The sequence below is a fragment of the Cyprinodon tularosa genome, unplaced genomic scaffold, assembly GCF_016077235.1.
Source record: "Cyprinodon tularosa strain WSP-4 unplaced genomic scaffold, ASM1607723v1 ctg94, whole genome shotgun sequence".
Classification (NCBI taxonomy): Eukaryota; Metazoa; Chordata; class Actinopteri; order Cyprinodontiformes; family Cyprinodontidae; genus Cyprinodon; species Cyprinodon tularosa.
The window spans coordinates 2624624-2643980 of NW_024039718.1; the positions used below are offsets into that span (position 1 = coordinate 2624624).

A 19357-nucleotide genomic window follows, 5' to 3' on the forward strand; every position below is an offset into this window, starting at 1 on the left:
ACACACTAGATTATAGAATTATAACAACTAAATGTCAATGTCAATTAATTTTTTTAAAGCTTTATTCAGCATTATTTAAATTTAGAAAGTTATACGGTTGAAACAGATGATGAAGCCAGAAAATGGGAATGGGAAGTTCTCAAATGTTTATTCTGAAAAATGTAATTTGTGGATGAATTAATGGGTATATGGATGGGAATGAGTGTGAGGGGGTGAGGGCAGGGAGGGTTTTGTGTTGGTAAATTACCTCTGTAAATGTATCCTGTGTTGTCATTTATGTTGATTTAATAAAAAATAAAATAAAATAAAAATAAAACGTTGATGGAGGTCATCTGAACAAAGTAGTTCAAGAGAAGAATGATTCGAGTCTTTTTTTTTTACTTCACTAAGCCAAATGATTCGAATCTCAGAAAAGACTCAGAAACCGTTGTTCGTAGCAAGAATAGAAGAAGAAGAAAGAAGTAGAAAACCGACCAATGAGAAAACGCCCTGTTGGCCCAGCTCGCATCCCGTCATGCTGTCGGATTGAGCGCTACGTCAGCAGTGAGGCAGCAACATGGCGGTGTGCATTGCTCGACTGTTAACAGTAAGTTTTCTTACAGCTGTTATATTTCACCGCAGCCTCGCCGACGTCTCCGCGGGAGGCTCGGCTTCGGAGGAGCCTCCTCACCGCCGCTTCGAGTACAAATACAGCTTCAAAGGACCGCACTTGTCTCAGTCCGACGGCAGTATTCCGTTCTGGATCCACAGTGGAAGTAAGTTTGTATCCAGATGTCAACATCATAAAACCAGCCGGTTAGAAGCAGCCTTTTTAGGTCGTAACCTGACATTGAGACGATGAGTACCGTGGAGTGTATAATGAGCAGTCGGTTCTGGCTGTTTAGTTCAAACGCGTTTCTCTTTTCTGTCCAAACCTGCTTAAATCTCAGCTCACACTCTTCACCTGATGATGTCTAGTTCAAAAATGAACTGCTTTATCATTATTTCAATTAAAATGAGCTAAATTCAACTATCCCATTCTGCATAAATCTATAACAGTGTTAATATTTAACGCTTCTTGCTGTTAAACAATTTATTATTGATTGCTAATCTTGCATTTATCTTCTCAGTTGTAAAAACTGGCCCTAAGGTTTGTAAAGCAAAGACTCCATGTGTCTAAATTCCTAACTCCAAGGGTCACAGTGACAAATGATGCAAGCTAGTTTGTAAACAAATCTGCACAAGATACACTCTCCAATATCAGATACGATTAGAGGATGATTTAGATTTAGAATTTAGATGGCACTCTGATGAGTTTTGTCAAATTTGAGGTGATTGATACATTGATCAGTGTCCAAATAAGTTGTGTTCAGTGTTTTTTTTTTATCTAGTAGGCTTAGTGTGACTATAAACAGATGGGATTAAGAAGTAATGAAAAGAGACAAAAGGGACCTGGGTCTATTGGAAAGTGGGTATTTTTGTAAGATGTTAAGGAGAGAATTCATCAAGGTGTTTCATTTGAAAATCCAGCTCCAAACATTCAAAATAAAGCCCCTGTCACACCTTTACGATTTAGACCTGACGTACGAAAAAGAAAAATCTGTCAAAAATGCGGGCATATGTCGGATTGGTTATGTGTACGTTTTGAAAAAGTTACGAGCACTCTGAAGTGCGCTGAAACAAGCTTGACACGTTGACATATGATGAGTATGCTCACACGCGGGCCATAAGTTACAGGTAAGTTATTTGATCGTTGAGGTACGCTGAGTGTGAGTTACTCATAAGTCGTGGTGTCCAGCTTATCCAAAACCTCTGAGTAACCTGTGCATAACTTATCAAGAACTTATCTCCAACGCATATCAATGTATTTGACGTGTTCCAGATAAACACTGACCGTGTTTCTAAGTTAGCACTACTGTATAATAGCGTATTGGCAGCGTTTTGGTATAAAACGAGGTTCACAGGGGGAAACTGTCAGTTCTCCTCCAGACTTCATCCCCATCATAAGGTGAGCGAGAAGGTGAGTGTGAAGGATCTTTCCTGCGTTCAGGACCACGACCAACAAACTTCCTAGCAGACATGATGCTGAATCTGCTGCGACTGCAAACCTTCAGTCTTTCTTTTTTCTTTTAGTTCTTTTTTTTTTTGGCAGGCGCTCAACAGCAGCTGGGTTAATACCGCAATCAAATAAATCATTTTCTGCAGGTCAGGAACCGCTGGGAGCATTGCTGCCCCCCTCAGGACACTGGCTTGTGACATTTCATGGGCATTACGCTGACGTGCTTTATGCATAAGTTAGGCTGTTGTTGGACATACGCTCTGGACTTGTAATGAATACTCTATGTATAAGCCGAAAATTGAAAAAAATACATAGAATGTTCAACATATATCAGCGTTTTAGAAGATTCAGGGATGTCAGGCATATGCTGGCTAAATCGGCAAGGTGTGACAGGGCCCTAAGGGAGTGAGGGGAGGGATTTAAGGTTAGCGGTGATAGACGATGACAGACTCTTAACCTGGAGGGGAACAATGGAAAATTGAGTCATTAGTATTGTAGAACTTGTGAGAGTAAAGCACAAGAGGTAAATTTGGATGGTGCAATTGAAATGATTACCATATTTTCTTAAAATATTCCCTCTTCGATATAGATTAAGAATAGCAGGACCCCATTTCTGTGGCTTGTAGCCCACTAAAAAAGCTACATAAAAATCACATTATCTTCTATCCAGAACTCATTATTTTCCATCTTGGTTCCAGATGCTATTCCAAGTGCAGACCAGGTCCGCATTACCCCATCGCTCAGGAGTCAGAGGGGGTCTGTGTGGACGAAAAACAAAGTTAACTTTGAGAACTGGGAGGCTGAGGTGACCTTCAGGGTGTCTGGAAGAGGCAGGATGGGAGCAGACGGTTTGGTAAGCAGGTTTAATTTCTTGTTGAGCCATGATGATGCAGCCAAGTCCACTCCCTGGGCAAAATGTGTAGAAATGTTTTTCCAGGTTGGTGAAGTGGAACACATGAGAGGTGTTGCTTAACAATCTGCTAGCTAAAGCAATTGTATGTGGAACTCCATCCGCTAATGATTATTTGAATTTTTGTGTAAAGATTAGAATTGGACTAAAATCCAAAAGCGTAGTTTGATTTAACAGATAGATGAGTTATTTAAAGTGTTAAAAAAAGTGCAATTATCTTAAACTAGGGCACAATACATCCATAGGAATTGCATTATGTGATTTAGGTTACACCCTGAATGCTCAGTGGACGTCCTACTAACACAAGCCACCGCAGGTTCCTAGACTGGTTCACTTGTGCAGGTTGTATCTAAGTTTTATTCATTTTATTCACCCAGTCTGAATGGTCCTTTAGTTCTTAATTACCCCTTTAAACATGTGTTAAAAAATAAAAATAAATAAACAACAACAAAAAAAATTAAAACCATTACTGTAATGCCACATTTCATAGTTTAGAGAAATTCCCCTTTGACCATATTAGGTCCTACAGTAAGAAATAAGTGTTGAAATTTTAGTTTTTTTCTCTTGGACAGTGAAATAGGAATAACAGTTGGACATTTTTAGAAATGGTTCATGCCCACCTTTCGACTCGGTCAGTGGAAAAGTTGAGCTTAAATAAGAATGGGCTCTTCCATTAAACTTTGAAATTGATTATCGTTGAATCTTTTGGTAGAAAAATAATCTCATAAACATTTTGCCACATCATTACAGCGATGTTCAGCTAGACGCAAAGTTAACCTTCTTCCATGGAAAGCTCAGTCTTCAGAGCTATCTGGCCCTAAAGGACCAAGTAAAGCCCACATGAGTCTGATCTGAAAATAGCACCACCCATTCGTTAACTGCATCTTAAATTTAGTCTTATTTTATTGCTCTTCATTTCATTATTAAGAATTTTATCATCTCTGAAGTTTTTAGTGACACCTGACTTCAAGGGTAAAAAAAGGTAACCCTTTTTCTTTTTTTTTTTTTTTTTTTTTTACCCTTAAAGTAATTTTAGAAATGTTGACCCCTAAAAAAGAGGAACTTCTCCAAGACAAAAATGTTTGGTGATGAATTTATCTGTGCTGCAGTGTAGTTTAGGGAAGTGCTGATGTATCTATTCATAAATACCAAATGCCATCTTATTACTTTTGAGCTTAATTTCTTTCTAGAAAAATACATAAATAAAAGCATCTGAATCATTAAGCCACCCGAGGTATTTTCCAGATAAGGCCAATTCAAATATTCACATACATCTTCCCAAGCATTTTAGTGTCATTTGGTTCACTTCTGATCCTATTTGTTTACTCGTCTCTCAGACCCCTCAGGGTGTTTATGACTCTGCCCAGAAGTAGTGTGTGTTCAACTTGTGATGCTGGTTTTCAAAGGTGTGTCTCCTCTTTGAGAAGCTGAAGCATTATGTTATATTATCACGCAGCACTAGAAGGAAAACTTAGATTAGTTCTCATGCAGTTCTGCAGCAATACAAGCAATAGATTCCCAGTGATGAACCTTTTTTCCCCAACAGCGCCTTTATTGTCATTTAATAAAAGTAATTTAGAAGAGGATAGGGGGACATATACAGAGAATGACCTTTGCTTCTTTGTGTATCCTTCTCATTAACCTTTTTTTTTTGGAGGTTGGACATGGAAAATAGATAGTGGCTATATTATAAAGGTCAAAATAGCAGCAACATATATATGTAGTGGCACTAGTCAGAGATTTATAGCAAATTTCTCATCAACTTCTATGTTGCAGCCTTACTTCAATATGGACTAAAATAGCCGTTTTCCTTTTAAACCTTTACACACAACACCTACATTATTATTTTAAAAATGTTTTGAGAACTTTCTACAAAGGTTTTCAAAGCCACGAAGCTCAAGATGGAGCACAGGTGCATCCTGTTTGCACTGACCTGCTTTTACCCCAAAACACACTGCTAGCATGCAACTCTATATACTTTCATTTCTCATTAAACGTAGCCTCAGAATAGCGGGCCTTCCAATAGACCACTAATCTTGCAAAATCAAGTATTAAAGCAAGAGTATGCACCTGTACCCCAGGCAAAACGGCTATATTTGAACACAAAATGGCACCTGATTTTCATGTTGCTGTTTCCGTTTAGCAAAGGAAATGGTGTATGTTTACTTTGCAATTTGACCATTCATTTATTTTTCTTCTATTTTTTTTTGTTTTTGTTTTTTCCAAAAGCAGATGTTTTATTTAGCTAGCATGCCTCACTCCCTGTTTGATTCATGACATTCCTTTCAAGATCCACTTGTATGGGCTGTCAGGGATGCAGTTGTAAAGCAGCCCAATCAGTCTGCACTGCACAGGTTACCTTAATGTATTCTAACTGCTGCAGATATCATTTGACCAGATATATATTTTTAATGTTTTGACTTTTTGAATCCCAAGCAATAAATTGTCAGGACTGCAATAAAATGCTTAGTTATTATTTAAGTACCACGTTTTGATGATAGCTGTGCCTGAAGGTGGTCAGGCGATTTAAGAAAATAAAACCAAGTTGTTTTGCTCACAGAAACAAAATGCACATTTTTGGTCAATTACAAATCTGGTTAAGGTTTTTACCAGTATTTTGCAGCCCTAAAAAAACTTAGTTAAAATTAGTTCAAGGGAATTGTCTACAAAGGGTCGTCTTAAGGCACAAATCTAGAAAACCGTACAGAAAACATTCTCCTGTGTTGAGGTTCCCAATGAGCAAATTGGCCTCCGTCAGCAGTTTGGCACAAACATAACACCTTCTAGAACTATCCAACCGTCTAAACTGTGCAATCAGAGGAGAAGGGCCTTAGTCAGGGAGGTGGACAAGAACACAAAGGTCTCTCTGTAAGTTGATCTCTCTCTCTGTTGATCTGTTGAGTGAGGAGAACCTTCCGGAAGGACGACCATTTCTGCAAATGGTCTCTAAAATTCTCTGGTAAGATGAGACAAAGGTTGATCGTTTTGGCTTGAATGAAAAAAACTAGGCAAAAATAGTGGTGGCTCTATCATGCTGTGGGGGCTTCTTACCTCATATGACAAGTAAGAAAAATACATTTTGAAATGGAGCTGCTGGAAAATAAAGCAGTAAAATGAGGATTCTACTCTAATCTAGACATCTTGCTTTATTGTTTAATAAAAAAACTGCTTCTCATCAGCTAAATCAGGTCCAAGGTTAAAATTCTGTCACCCTAAATAACTAGAATATCTTTAAAAAACTGCCAAACTTGAAGTCTTCAAATTTTTTGGTTTGTGTGATTAGATCATCTCTAGGAACCCTGGATTAAAACAATTAGTAGAAGCGATCCACAAAAGCTTCAAACAAACCACCATATTTTACAAAATTAATTTATTGCAAATGTTGATTTCTGATTAGAAATATCGAAATACATTTAAGATACCATGGATTTGGGATTATGAAGAAATATTACTTTTAATATCAAGCCTTTTTTGTTGTTGTTGTAAAAATGTATTATTTGCAATACTATAATGTTTACTTGCACTGCTCACTGTTACTATAGTAACAGTTGTTAAGATTAATCTCTCCCACTACTTACCTGTTTACATGTACTTTTGCAATATCATACTTTAACTGCAATATGCAATTAGCTTTCACTGCACTTTAAATCAGAAAGCTTCTGTCCAAGTTTTAGTTTTAGTTTTTTTTTATATAGTAATAGCTTTATATATCCTGCACTTGCTGCTTTTGCACTTCTGGTTAGACATAAACTGCATTTAATTGCCTTGTGCAATGATAATAAAGTTGAATGTACGGTAATCTAAAAGCTTTGTTCAATTTTTAATATGACCATTAAAGAAAACGTGAAGCAGCTCATATCAGTCTAAACATAGATCTGCAACTTTATTTCCCAAAACAGCCAAATTTGCCCTCATTCTTTAAAACAAGCAGGATTATCTACTGAAACAAAAACAAATGTATGTTTAAATTTAGGTTTCAGAACAAAGAAAAATTTTATCAGCAGTCAATAATGTCATTGTTTTGGATTACCTTGTTTCAAGTGCCTGTAAAATGAAGAAGAAACCTGGGAAAAAACAGATAAAAGAAAAGTAGTTAGTACAAAAACATGCCTTTAAAAAAAAGAGCTTTATATATTTAGAAATATGTTTCATTTTTGGCCAAAGTTATAAGGAGCCAATGTGGAGGACCTTGAGGGCCACATGTGGCTCCAGAAACAGATTCAAGTGTTTGCTGCTATTATATAATGCTATAATTGTTATGGTGATTCTTAAAAATCTGTATCTACAATTATCCTTCTTTGTTAATATCTAGAATGTATTTTTAAGTTTTTCTTCAGGTTGAACAATATTAAATAAATAAATAAATAAATAAATAAATAAATGTTAACATCTTCAATGTTTTTCTTCCAACAGGCAGTGTGGTTCACCACCGAGCAAGGCCTTGACGGCCCCGTCTACGGTGCTGCTGACAGGTGGAACGGAGTTGGCATCTTCTTTGACTCCTTTGACAACGATGGAAAGGTTTGTGTCATCTTCATTTTTCAATAATAAATCATTGGAATTCTAAACAATCCAGGCAAATAACCTGAGGGAAGAGTTGTTTTTTTAGGTGGCATCAGCTTAAGGAAACCTTTATCCTGTTAAAAATGTAATCCTTACATTTGTGCTTTTGTCTTAAGAGAAGCTCAAACTGGTTCAAAAAAAGTTGTTTATTTTAGTATTTTAAATAATTACTGTTCTTCAGGTATAGGATTTGTGATTTAAATAAGATTACCTACAAGCAAAGCCACTTCTGCTCCTCAGAAAACAAAAAGATTAACCTGTTTTCTCTTTTTGTGCTTCACTCTCCCAGAAAAATAACCCGGCCATACTGGTCGTCGGGAACAATGGCAACCTTGTTTATGACCATCAAAAGTAAGTAAACATTTCTGGTTTTCCTCTGATGACCTCACTAACTCCCATTCCAGCAACTTAAAGGAGATTAGAAAATATGATTACATTTGCTTGGAAAGTAAATTATCCTCTATCTTTTCTAATCTCCCATGGGCAAGTGAAAGCTTTAAATCACTTTTTCTGTGCCGTTCCAGTTTATCTTAGAGACCGCAGTGTTTACAAAAATATTAATGTTAGTCAATTATCTCGTGAACTTTGTATTGGACTTTCTTTTTGTCATCACAGAATGTCTAGTTTTGTTTTTTATTACTTTAAATGATTTATCTGAATTTTGTTTTCGTTCAGCGATGGCACAACGCAGGCCCTTGGAACGTGTTTAAGAGATTTCCGCAACAAACCGTATCCAATCAGAGCCAAATTAACATACTACAGAAAGACACTGACGGTAGGAGAAAGCTCCGAATCACACATGCAAAGCAACACTGGTCCTTTAAAGCAAACCGCTTCATACATGTTTTAATATTCCTCCTTAGGTTCTGATCAACAATGGATTCACTCCAGACAAAGAGGACTATGAATTCTGCACGAAAGTGGAAAACATGATCATTCCGACAGAAGGCTTCTTTGGCATCTCAGCTGCCACTGGAGGTTTAGCAGGTACTGCTCAATGAATGAATGAACGGCTTTTTTGTCATTTATATCAAACTACCAAGAAAAAGTTAAATCAGGAATCCTTTTATTCAGTTAAGAATGAATAAAAACACAACTAAAATGAAGACACTCTAATTTTACTGCCAGATTGGCTCTAGGAAAAAATAGCATCAGCAACCAATCTGTTTGTTTTGTGTCCATTTCTGACCAATTCTTATCTATTTAAACACTACAGCATAAAGACGCCTCATCATTTTATAGTCCATGTTTAGTCAAATGCCTGTCTTGGATCTAAAGACTCCATGTTTGCTGATCAATTATCACAACTTAGGTATAAGCGGTTTAGATAGTTTCTATCTCTGCAAGCTGTTGCAATAAAGTTATGACTGAGTAACGTCCGACTTCTGTTGTTTTTTAGAGATGAAATCAAATGGTGCAGAGATTTTTTTAATCCACTACTGTGTTACTCTCATACAACTTGATGCTCTCTACTTCAGAGCAATAGGACAACAGCAGCGACATCATACTCCCTCCTCACCTTTCAGTTGTCTGTCTTCTTGCTTTTTGCTGCCTTTTTAAGTTTAAGAAGTAAAAATGTGCAATCACTTAAATTACCAGATGGTTCTGTAGGGGGAAAAAAAATAAAAAATCCCCCAAATTTCAGTTATATTTTGATATTTTTTCTTCTAAAATGCTCAAAAATATTATGGATTTATTGTTTTTTTCTTTCATTGATTTTTATTCTAATAAAATTTTAAAGAATGGCATGATGGTGACCAAGATGTTCAATAACCTTTTCAACAAACCTTGCAAAATACTTTTCTATTCTGTCTGTATCTACCTTGACTGTTCCCATTAAATATATTCTTGGGTATTTTTAATTAATAAATTTTTCTTGCTCCATCAGATGACCATGATGTTTTGTCGTTCTTGTTGTTCAGACTCACAGAGCCAGGCCAAGAACCGGTAATCCTACTTTTTTATTGGTCCTCAGTTGTCATTTGCACCATTATTGATGTACAGCTCAGTCACCTTCACTGTTTTTTGTTGTTTTTTTTGTATTCATTGAAGCCCTCGGTTGATTCTGAGATCCCCAAAGAAGAAAAAGACAAATACCAGGAGGAATTTCAGAATTTCCAGCAAGAGCTCGATAAAAAGAAAGAGGAGTTTCAAAAGGAGCACCCTAATGTCCAAGGAGAACCAGGTAGCTTTTATACTGTTTATTATCTTAAATATCAAATATATTGATATAAATACAAAGATTGGAACATTGAGTCCTAAATCCTTTTACAAAACGTTGTTGTGTTTAATTGTTTGTTTGGCATTTCAGTTGACGATTTTTATGAAAGCGTGAATGACCGCGAGATCCGCCAGGTGTTTGAGGGCCAGAACCGGATCCATCTGGAAATCAAGCAGATAAACCGACAGCTGGCTATGATTCTGGATGAGCAGCGACGCTACCTTTCAGTTGTTACAGAGGAGATTTCCAAAAAGGGGACAAGTACCGGATCAGGACTGGTAAGCAAAGAAGCACAAAGGATCTATAATTGCATAAAATGCAAACCAAACTGACATTAACTTATCTGGAGAGGTTTTCCACATTATTACTTATATGCTTGACTTATTATATGACGTTATTTGTGAAGAAATTAAGCTAACACAAACTGCTACTGTGTTCCTACCGAGTGATTCTGACAGATCTAGGTTTAAAATGATTTTGATTTAATAAGAGGTATATTAATATTTTGGAGTGCCTTGACCGCTGACTTGGATCTGATAGAGACTAGGACTTTCAACCTTCATGATTTGGACCTTATAATAAAATCATTAAATTAAATTAAATTAGAGTACAAGATTCTTCTGCACACCCATCACTGTGTGCACGGTGCGGCCCCCATGTATCTCACTGAACTGCTCACACCACACACCTCTTCCCGGACCCGGTCAGGCCAACAGCACCGTCTGGCCCCACCCAGGACACGGCTAAAAACAATGGGCGACAGGGCCTTCGAAGCTGCAGCTCCCCGTCTGTGGAATGCCCTCCCAGACCACCTTAGGGCCCCACAGACGGTGGATTGTTTTAAGAAAGGACTAAAAACTTTCCTTTTTAGAAATTCCTACAATTGTTGATTTTAGATTTTTTTTAATAGGCTACGTATGCCTTTTAATGTATTGATTTTAATGACTGTCTTTTTACTCTGTTTTTAATGTTATGGTCTTTTAAACTTGTTTTGTAGCACTTTGAGATTTGAAATCAAATGTAAAGTGCATGATAAATAAAATTCATTATTATTATTATTATTAAATATCAGTGGAAAGATGCAGATAGCTGATTTAAAAAGGGTTTGATTGCCTGTAATGGCCTTAAAGATTGTTCCTCATATTAATCAGAAGGTTGTCAATAATTTTTAACCTGTCATTTTTCTTTATACATTAATAAAAACAGAAAAGGGATTTATAGCTTTTAAACACTTATTTTCTGTCAGAATCACACTACTTTGCTGTATGAAAATAATTTTAAAAGCTTAATATGCCAGGGTAGAAGAAGAAGGTAAACACTATAAAGATTGTTTGTTTTGTTAAACATCAACCTAGGGTTATTATTGCGTCAGGAAAATAATCTGTGTTTCCCTCTCAGCCCGATTCTGCGAGTCAGCAGCTGACTTCAGTCATATCTACGCAGCAGGAGCTTCTTAGAAACCTCAATGAACTGAAGTGAGTACCAGAACTGCATGATGTTTTCTTAAAAACTAGTTGTTTTTGCAACAAACATAAAGAAATACCCATGATACCAGAGAAAAACATTGAAAATCCTGCTGGACAAATCTCCTAAATCATATTTAATCTCAGGATGGTTGTAAAATCTCAGGTGCTGGCCGGCCTGATAATCCAGCTGCTGTAATGCTTCCTTCTCAGAAAGCTTTGCTCCTAATGAAACTGCTTTTCTCTGTGCACATGCCTGCTACTCGCAGATTTAGGATAAACATCACACTGTCTTCCAGTTAAGCTTATTTCTTTTTTGTACCTTTCTGACACAAACAGCAGGCATGCTACAAACAAGTGACGTTACTTCAATGCAGATGTATGTGTGTGGGGGGAACGATTTGCATTTTATAATGTTGACAGATTAAATTAAAGGAAAGATCTGGTCATATTCAGAATTCAAACTTCTCAAAATACTTTAAATATGAAATTATTCCATACTGTTCAATAATTGATAAGTGATTTTAGGTATAAGTAATGCTCCATTGATCATTCCTCGCTGACCAGACTTTTCCCTTAAGCTCCATGTATATTTTATATAGTGAGCGGGCTAGTAGTCCACGTATAATGGCACTTGTCGTTAGAACCAACAAGATGTGTGTCTGACCAAATTAGGTTAGGTAGTGTTCCCTGCATTAACATGCTAATATTTTTTTTTTTTTATTATTCTATTGCAATGCTTCTTAATAAACCTCCTTAAAGAGACATGATGTTAGTTTTTCCTGATAAATATCTTTAAAAAAGCATTTTTATTTGACCGTTTATAACTAAAACAGACGGACACCTCAGTAGTTCAGCACTGATGTATTAATAAGACTGTAGCCTATTTTCCTGAATTTACTTTAGGTCAGAAGTTCCTCCAGTGTTTTGCAGTATGTCCATGTTAAATGGGTCCTAATTTATAAACAGTTGAAGCGCTATATTCAAGATTGATTTTGTGGATATTAAGAAGCAACCGTTATCCAGTTCAACTCAGACACCAATGGTAACTCTATGTAAGACGATAAAAGTAAAAATAGGTGCGAGCTACGAGAATGAGTGGCTGCAGTTCTGTGTTTTGGTCACAGGTGGCAGTATTGTTAGAAAACTGTACCCATGGAGCAAAGTTTGGTTGAAAAGACATGATTTCAACATGATCCAAACAACGTCTACGTTTGGTTGAAAAGTGAAAGGTGAAAAACCGCAATTTTAAGATCGGTGAAAAGATGTTGAAAACTGGCTTTGCAACGTCTTTTCGACGTCTATTGTTGGACGAAATTGGGGCAAAATCAGACCGACCAAACTAAGCGTACCAGACTTCCGGATCACAGTAGTTTAATTTTCCCACTTTTATTATTTTAGTCATTCTTTATTAGGGATGGGGATCGAAATCCGGTTCTATCAAGGACCCGGTTCCACTTTTTTCAAAACCTGAAAATCAATAACGTTTGGGCTTATCGATACCACTATCGAGTCTGGTCGTTTTTGTTTTTTTTCTCCCGGAGGTCCTGTAACATAATTGTGTCCCCCTCAAGTCGCGTCACAGCATTTAAATCTAATCAATCCAATCACTGCAGCATGTCCACCAATGTTTTGGAATTAAATTGTAAGCAAACAGAAAAGTAAAACAAGTGAAGTCTGGCAGTTAACTTCGCTCGCGACTCGGCTTCATTTTACCAAGCTCAAAGATAAAGAAGAAGCGAAATGCAACTTATGTTGCAAAATCATCTCTTGTAAAGTACCTTCGACTGTCTCCGGGTTGAAAAGACTCCTCCTCCTCCTGCGGCTGCCACAGTCGGGCCCGTCTTCATCATCCACTCAGAGTACCACTGGTAAGCGCACACAGACTTTGTAGCTTGTCCGGTCAGTTAAAAATAGTAATTGTGAAATCCGTGTTGTAACCGGCAGCATACAAGCTAGTTAGCTTGAAAAATAAATAAAGTTTCAGACGTGCTGCGTGATGATGTGTTCAGATTGGCTCAGTAAAACGACAATTAGGTTATCATGATGCGTTCTAGTGTAATGTAAAGAAAAGGGAAATTGAGTTTTTGGCGAGAAACATGAGTAATACAGTTGTATATTGCTCTAATTATTTTAGAATATATAATTAAACTACTGATGCCAACATTTATTAAAAATTACATTTAATTTAAAATACAATTATTTATTTGCTAAATATTTTCTTAATCACTAAAACATGATGAAAAGTGACAGTAGACAATACATTAAACAACAATTGTGAAAATGTATATATTTTTTTAAACCAAAAGAAGACATTTCTTCAAAATATAGGACATTTCTTCAAATAATTTTTTTTTCCCCACTTCCTTTCTGTCTGTCAAAAAAATTTGTTGCATCGTCTTTCCACCAAATAACAGAAAGTATCGATAGTGGTATCGATAAAGACTCGGATCGATAAGGAGTATCGATAAAGGTATCAATATCAATAAATATTAACGATCCCCATCCCTATTCTTTATGCATGCATGCATAATCATTATAGGGTGAGATAATTTTAAGCGTGATATATTTATAGAATTCCACATTGAACAGTGTATCCGTGTCGGCAGGAGTAGCTGTAGTTTTTTTTGCAAGTCAGAACTTTAGTGGAGTTGTTTAGAGCATTCATGAAGAAATGGTTTAATGTAATTTCTAAATATTAATAGGCAAGACAGGAAAATTGAGAGTAGATAATATTGAGAAGATGTATAATTGGAAACTTTAGCTGAAAATAGAGATTAAAAAAATTGACTGACTGAGGAATCTACCTGGTCTATACCTGAGCAGCATCTCTGAGCTTTGCTCCGACTCAAGACAATTAAGGCCCTCATAGAAAATCAACATGACTTTGAATTCTATCCTTTTGACAAATGGGTAGCCGGTTTAGAGATTAATTTGAGTGCTACTGCAATGTGATTTAGTTTTCTAGTGTTGTCAAGGACTCAGTATTTTAGATAAGCTGCAGCTGCCTGATTTTATTTTTTTCCATCCTCTTCTAGCTGTAAAGATACTGGTACCAAGTTTTTAACCACATAATCTAGTTCAGTACTGAACTGTCAGAAACAAAAGTTAACTTTTAACATTAAGATGGAGGGAATTCTGACCTATTAAGTCATGAATATTTTTTCTGTCTCTGTGCCTTTAGTGGACTACGGTCAGGTGGTGACAGAAAATGTCATCAAATGTTTTATGTCATAATTTTGTAATAGAGGTTGTAGAATCAAAATCTGAGTTTGGGGTATCATTTTGAATTAAATAGAGCTCAGTGGGGAGCCTTGAGGAACTCCCCCTGCTATTATTTTGTCCTTATTTATTAATTTGCTCAGATTTATCACCAAATGGTTGGATATAAAGAACAATAAAATGTTTTTATTGAGTCACAGAACCAACCACATCTTTGTGGTTGAGGAATATTTATTATGCAGACAAACTTTTAAATAATTTTCTATGAGAACTGCATCTCACAAAGAGGCGTCCATGTTGTTGTGACTAACTGTAATTACTGCACGATGGATAAAGTGATATGTAGTCATAATCTCCTTAGTTTTGTTATTATTTAACCTTGAAATGTTTTCGACTTGGAAAAAAGAAACTATTCAGAATTTGATCCTTAGGTATAATACAGCTTAAGGGGTGTTATCACTCTGCTCATCACAGCCAAATCTCTAAAAGATGGGATGATTTTGGTACTCACAGTAAGTAAAACTGATTGAATGCACACAAAGTCATTTAAGCTGTCAAGAGCCACTGTTAATGTTGGGATTTTGTTGCAGTGGTCATGAAGCAGATTAAAAAAATATATCAAACTACATATACCTTCTCAATCCCTGTTTTAGATCAGTGCACTGGTTTTTCTCATCGGAACAGATTATTAGAAAATAAGTTGCTTTGATGGTGTCGGGTTATGTTCCCTGAAAGTATCGGCCTACAGCTGTAATAGCTGAGCCATTTAACCTGACTGAGTCCCGGTTCATTTCATTTAGAAATTTTGTCATTTCTGTAAAGTAAAAATGCATAATTTAAAATATTTTGGCAATAAATTCTGTTACTTCTTTTCATTGCCTGATGTTCAGTCATCTTTTATTATTTTTCTTGGTGTGTTTTTTTTTCTCCCTGAATTTATTTACTATTAATAAGTATATGTATGGAAAACAAAAACAGTTACATTTGTTGCTGTTATTTTTAAAATTTCTTAACAAAGAGAAATTAAAAATCCCTTTCGTATGTTTCTTAAAATTTCCATTTAGAAGATCAGAGAGTTAATATATTTTCTTTGTCTTTAGTTTTTTGTTACTACAGTAAATACCTTTTAAAATGTATTTTAAGTTCAACTTCATCAAATGAAATATTTTAGTGTAACATTGAAGCTATAACAATAGCATTTATAGAGACCTGTTAATCGGGTGAATTCATTATTTTATATTTTATAATAATATTAAAATTAGCATAGTTTTGAACAGCAAATTATTTTTATATAGAAAATGTTCTTTCTCCAATGAACTATAGAAGAACCAGACTGGTTATATGACTTTTATCTTACAGGATACCAAAGATTTTCAGCTTTCATGAATCCCTTTCTTAAACTGTAGATGCATGGCTTAGACACATATTGACTCCTATTTAACTATGCATTAAAATTGTTAAAATATGAATAGACAAGACCTCAAAAATAAAATGTCTTCGATGCTTCCATTTTAACCTAAGCGGAGAGTAGGTATTAGGATTCTCTAGTATTGACAGTAAATGGGTTCAGACGCTGGCAAAAGGCTGTTGTTGCCCCCCTCTAATGTGCTAATATGAGTGACTGATCTGTATGACTTTGTAGATTAAGAACTCCCTTGATCCTACTCTGTCATTTAAACACAGTTTATGATCAGGCTTCATCTCTAAACATACAAAGAAGGCTTTCTGCTCATAAATGGGTCAGTCGCCGGAGATGAAGATTATATCGAGGGTTTAAAAAATGCTCACTTTCTTAAGTGTTTTTTTTTCCCCATCAATGGTGACACAAATTAGATTTTGTTTATATGTCATCCCTGTCTCAGACCTTGGCCATGTGGCTCAGCAAGAAAAGGCCACATCTTAGCACCGTTTTTGTCCTTATCAGATTAGTGGTCTTTAAATACATCTGTCATACACAAGCGAAACATGGTTTCCCCTCAAATTGATTTTGTTGTAGCAATCCTCCCCCAGGGCCTTCTTACTTGCGCCACTGGAAATACAGTTGATTTGTAAGCGCACTTTTCCCTTCATAATCGCCTTAGACGTGTTTTAAGATGATAAGGGAAACTTATTGCTTTCTCCATGTTAGTAATAAAGTTTAAGAAATGACAATTTGCCCCGAAATGTGATCCAGGCTTAGATTTTTCTCTAAGAATGCTGTACTCTATTTAAACTTGATATACAGCGGAAATTGAATGTGAAAGTGCAGATTTACAACCTCTCTTTCAATCAGTGAGGAATTATGGCAGAAGGCATTTATAATTATTGTTGTTTTATGTCCTTTATGGGGGGTAAGAAAATTATTTTTAGGGATTATTTTATAGCCCAGTAAAGATGGTGTACCACAAAAGTTTTAGATAAAAATAATGTAACTAATGTAGCTTGCTCTACAAAATACCTAGGAAGGTGACAAAGTCAGATTTGTTTGTTCCAGTAATAAATGTTGAAGACTTATATTTTTAATATACTGCTTACAGAAAACAATAAATCTAAGCTACATTTCCCCTGTTAACCAAACTTTTTTTGTTTTTTCTTTTCTTTACCATATTAAACTAATATTTGTTATATAATATTGACTTAATCTTAATATTAATAATAATAATAATTAATAATCTTAATACTGACTTTTAAAAGATTAAATTGTCCAGTGAGCTGTTTCCAAACGATATTTCTTTTTGTTTTACACTTGCGTAAACAAAATGACAAATAAAATCTGTCTAAAGTCTAATCAAAACTTAATTTTAATTGCTTCTAGAAGAAGAATAGACTGCCCTTTACGTGGCATCTATGTTTGCTATCAACCTAAAGCAGAAAGATTATAAAACTTTTTAACTGTTGGTTTACTTTCTACTAGTCATATTGCTATCTGAACTTTTACTGCTATTATCCATGTTTTCCTAATATTGTGCAATATTTCTATATGTATATATATTTTTTTTGTATTTCTCGCTGTTTTGGGAATTTTGTCATTTTTAGCTCTTTAGTGGGATTTTTTAATAGCAGGAAGTTGCATCTTCTACAACGCTATCATCATCATAACCTAATTTTAAAGTTATTACTACAAAAAAGTTTAAATTCAGGTCAGAAATGCGTCCCTAGGATGTTTTATTTAGTTTTTCACTTGTTAATATGCATCCAATCTTAGTTTTTTGTTGTTCCCCTTTAAAGCAAGGTCCTATGGTTTGTTCAACCAGAATTGTTTTAAATCTTCCTAAATAATTTAGTTTACTTCCTAAATTACTGGGTAAAATTTTCATTACAGACTATCATTCAAAATAATTAACCTAAAGTCAATTTCAGATTAATTTGAAAATAAAGTAAGTCTATATACTTTTACACCAATGTATTGAATTGTCTATCTTTTTTTTTTTTCTTTTTAAGTTTTGCTGTGTAAAAATCTCTATTATAACTCAACGTTCAGTATCATGGCTCGCCTTTTACACATTTGAAATAATCCAGATACTTTCTGCTCTGTTTCTTAACCCTCTGTGCTTGTAATCTGTTGTAAGAACATGTTTTATAAAGGATTAATTTATAATCATGACCTCTTTTATCAGATGGTAATTTTCTGTTACTTAAACTTTGAGAATATGTATGAAGGAGTGAATGGGGATTAAAGGATTAATTTTGGAGCATTTCTTTTTTTTTTGTGGAATTAAACAAAACCCCACAGCATATTTAGGGTTCACTAAGTTCCCAAACATGGCTTGGCCTTTCTCAGTCCTTCGGGAGGCTTTAGATGGTTTAACCTAAAAGTTTGGCGTCTTTATAAGAAGTACTTGACTTTTTTGTCTGCAGAACCTCGTTCCATGAGTCTCTGAAGCAGATCAGCTCAGTCCAGCACCAGGGTAATGCAGGCGGCGCGGGGGCGTATGAAACCATTCAGCACTTCAACGACATTAAGGAGAATCTTCACACGGTGAAGAGGGACGTGGAGCACTTGGTGCAACGGAACGTTCAGGTACTTTTAAAAGCATCCCAATGTTGGTAGATTATAAAATCTTAATACTATTGCTCTGAATTAAAGACTAAAATAAATTTCCACCAATCATCCAATAATAAAAGCATCTTTATTGTTTTCTGTGCAGAATCCAGCTGATAAGGTTGTAAAATGCCCTGAGATGCCGCCCATGCCTTCCTGCTTATCGACTGTTCATTTTGCAATATTTGTTGTCATCCAGACGGTCTTATTCTTCTGCTACATCATGTACAAGTAAGTAACTCTAGTATTGATTTCTTTAACACCTCCCTGTGACTTAAAAAAACAGTTTGTTTCTGTTCTCATTACAGAAGTCAACAGGAAGCAGCAGCTAAGAAGTTCTTTTGATGACGTTGCTTTATAGAACAACCGTGTGCATGAGGGAATGTCTGTTTTGTTTTTTGTTCAATCATTTTCAGATTGTAAATTATTGTACCTGGAAAAAATGCTTTTGTGGAAATAGGCTTTTTTTTTATAATTGTTAGAAAATGTTTAATTTGGTCAGACAATTATGTGTGAAAGGCGGTGAGACTTTCCAGCATGTTGTGCCATGTTCCTTACAGTATTTCTGTTCAGTCAGACTCTTGAATTTTGTTTTCTCAAATGTGAGATCTGCCTTGGACGGTTCCATAAAACCAAACCAACGGTAAAACAAGGGAAGAGAAAACCCCTGTTGAAAAATGTACAATGTGTTTATTTTCTTATAAAATGCTACAGACTCAGTGACCCATACATGATCCGATTCGGTTTTTCTCCTCTGGTCGAGTTAAAATAATTTAACTTCCAGAATCTGATGTCATCTGCCTGAACACTTTACATAAACAGTTAACACCAATCACTGTGTCTCTCCTTTATTGTCTTATTTTATGAAAGACAATTAGGGTGGGCATCTTTTTAGGATGTCCTAACTCATGGATCTAGA

General features: G+C 35.6%; 1 protein-coding gene across 1 annotated transcript; it reads left to right on the top strand.

The window, feature by feature from the left end:
- Positions 1 to 514: 514 nt before the first annotated feature.
- On the top strand, positions 515 to 19271 carry lman1 (lectin, mannose-binding, 1). The gene is made up of 13 exons (XM_038275078.1): positions 515 to 755; positions 2737 to 2891; positions 7362 to 7469; positions 7801 to 7862; positions 8187 to 8286; positions 8375 to 8498; positions 9400 to 9458; positions 9564 to 9696; positions 9823 to 10010; positions 11131 to 11207; positions 18255 to 18417; positions 18545 to 18669; positions 18747 to 19271. The coding sequence occupies exons 1-13, from the start codon at positions 557 to 559 to the stop codon at positions 18781 to 18783; spliced, it is 1530 nt and encodes a 509-aa protein (XP_038131006.1). The 5' UTR covers positions 515 to 556; the 3' UTR covers positions 18784 to 19271.
- The last annotated feature ends 86 nt before the right edge of the window (positions 19272 to 19357 follow it).

What these genes read in the sequence shown, in the direction of transcription:
- lman1 (XM_038275078.1), top strand. Translation starts at nt 557, where the DNA reads ATGGCGGTGTGCATTGCTCGACTGTTAACAGTAAGTTTTCTTACAGCT. An exon ending in GTTCTGGATCCACAGTGGAA is followed by an intron (nt 756 to 2,736) that starts GTAAGTTTGTAT and finishes TCTTGGTTCCAG; the next exon opens with ATGCTATTCCAAGTGCAGAC. An exon ending in ACTACAGAAAGACACTGACG is followed by an intron (nt 8,287 to 8,374) that starts GTAGGAGAAAGC and finishes ATTCCTCCTTAG; the next exon opens with GTTCTGATCAACAATGGATT.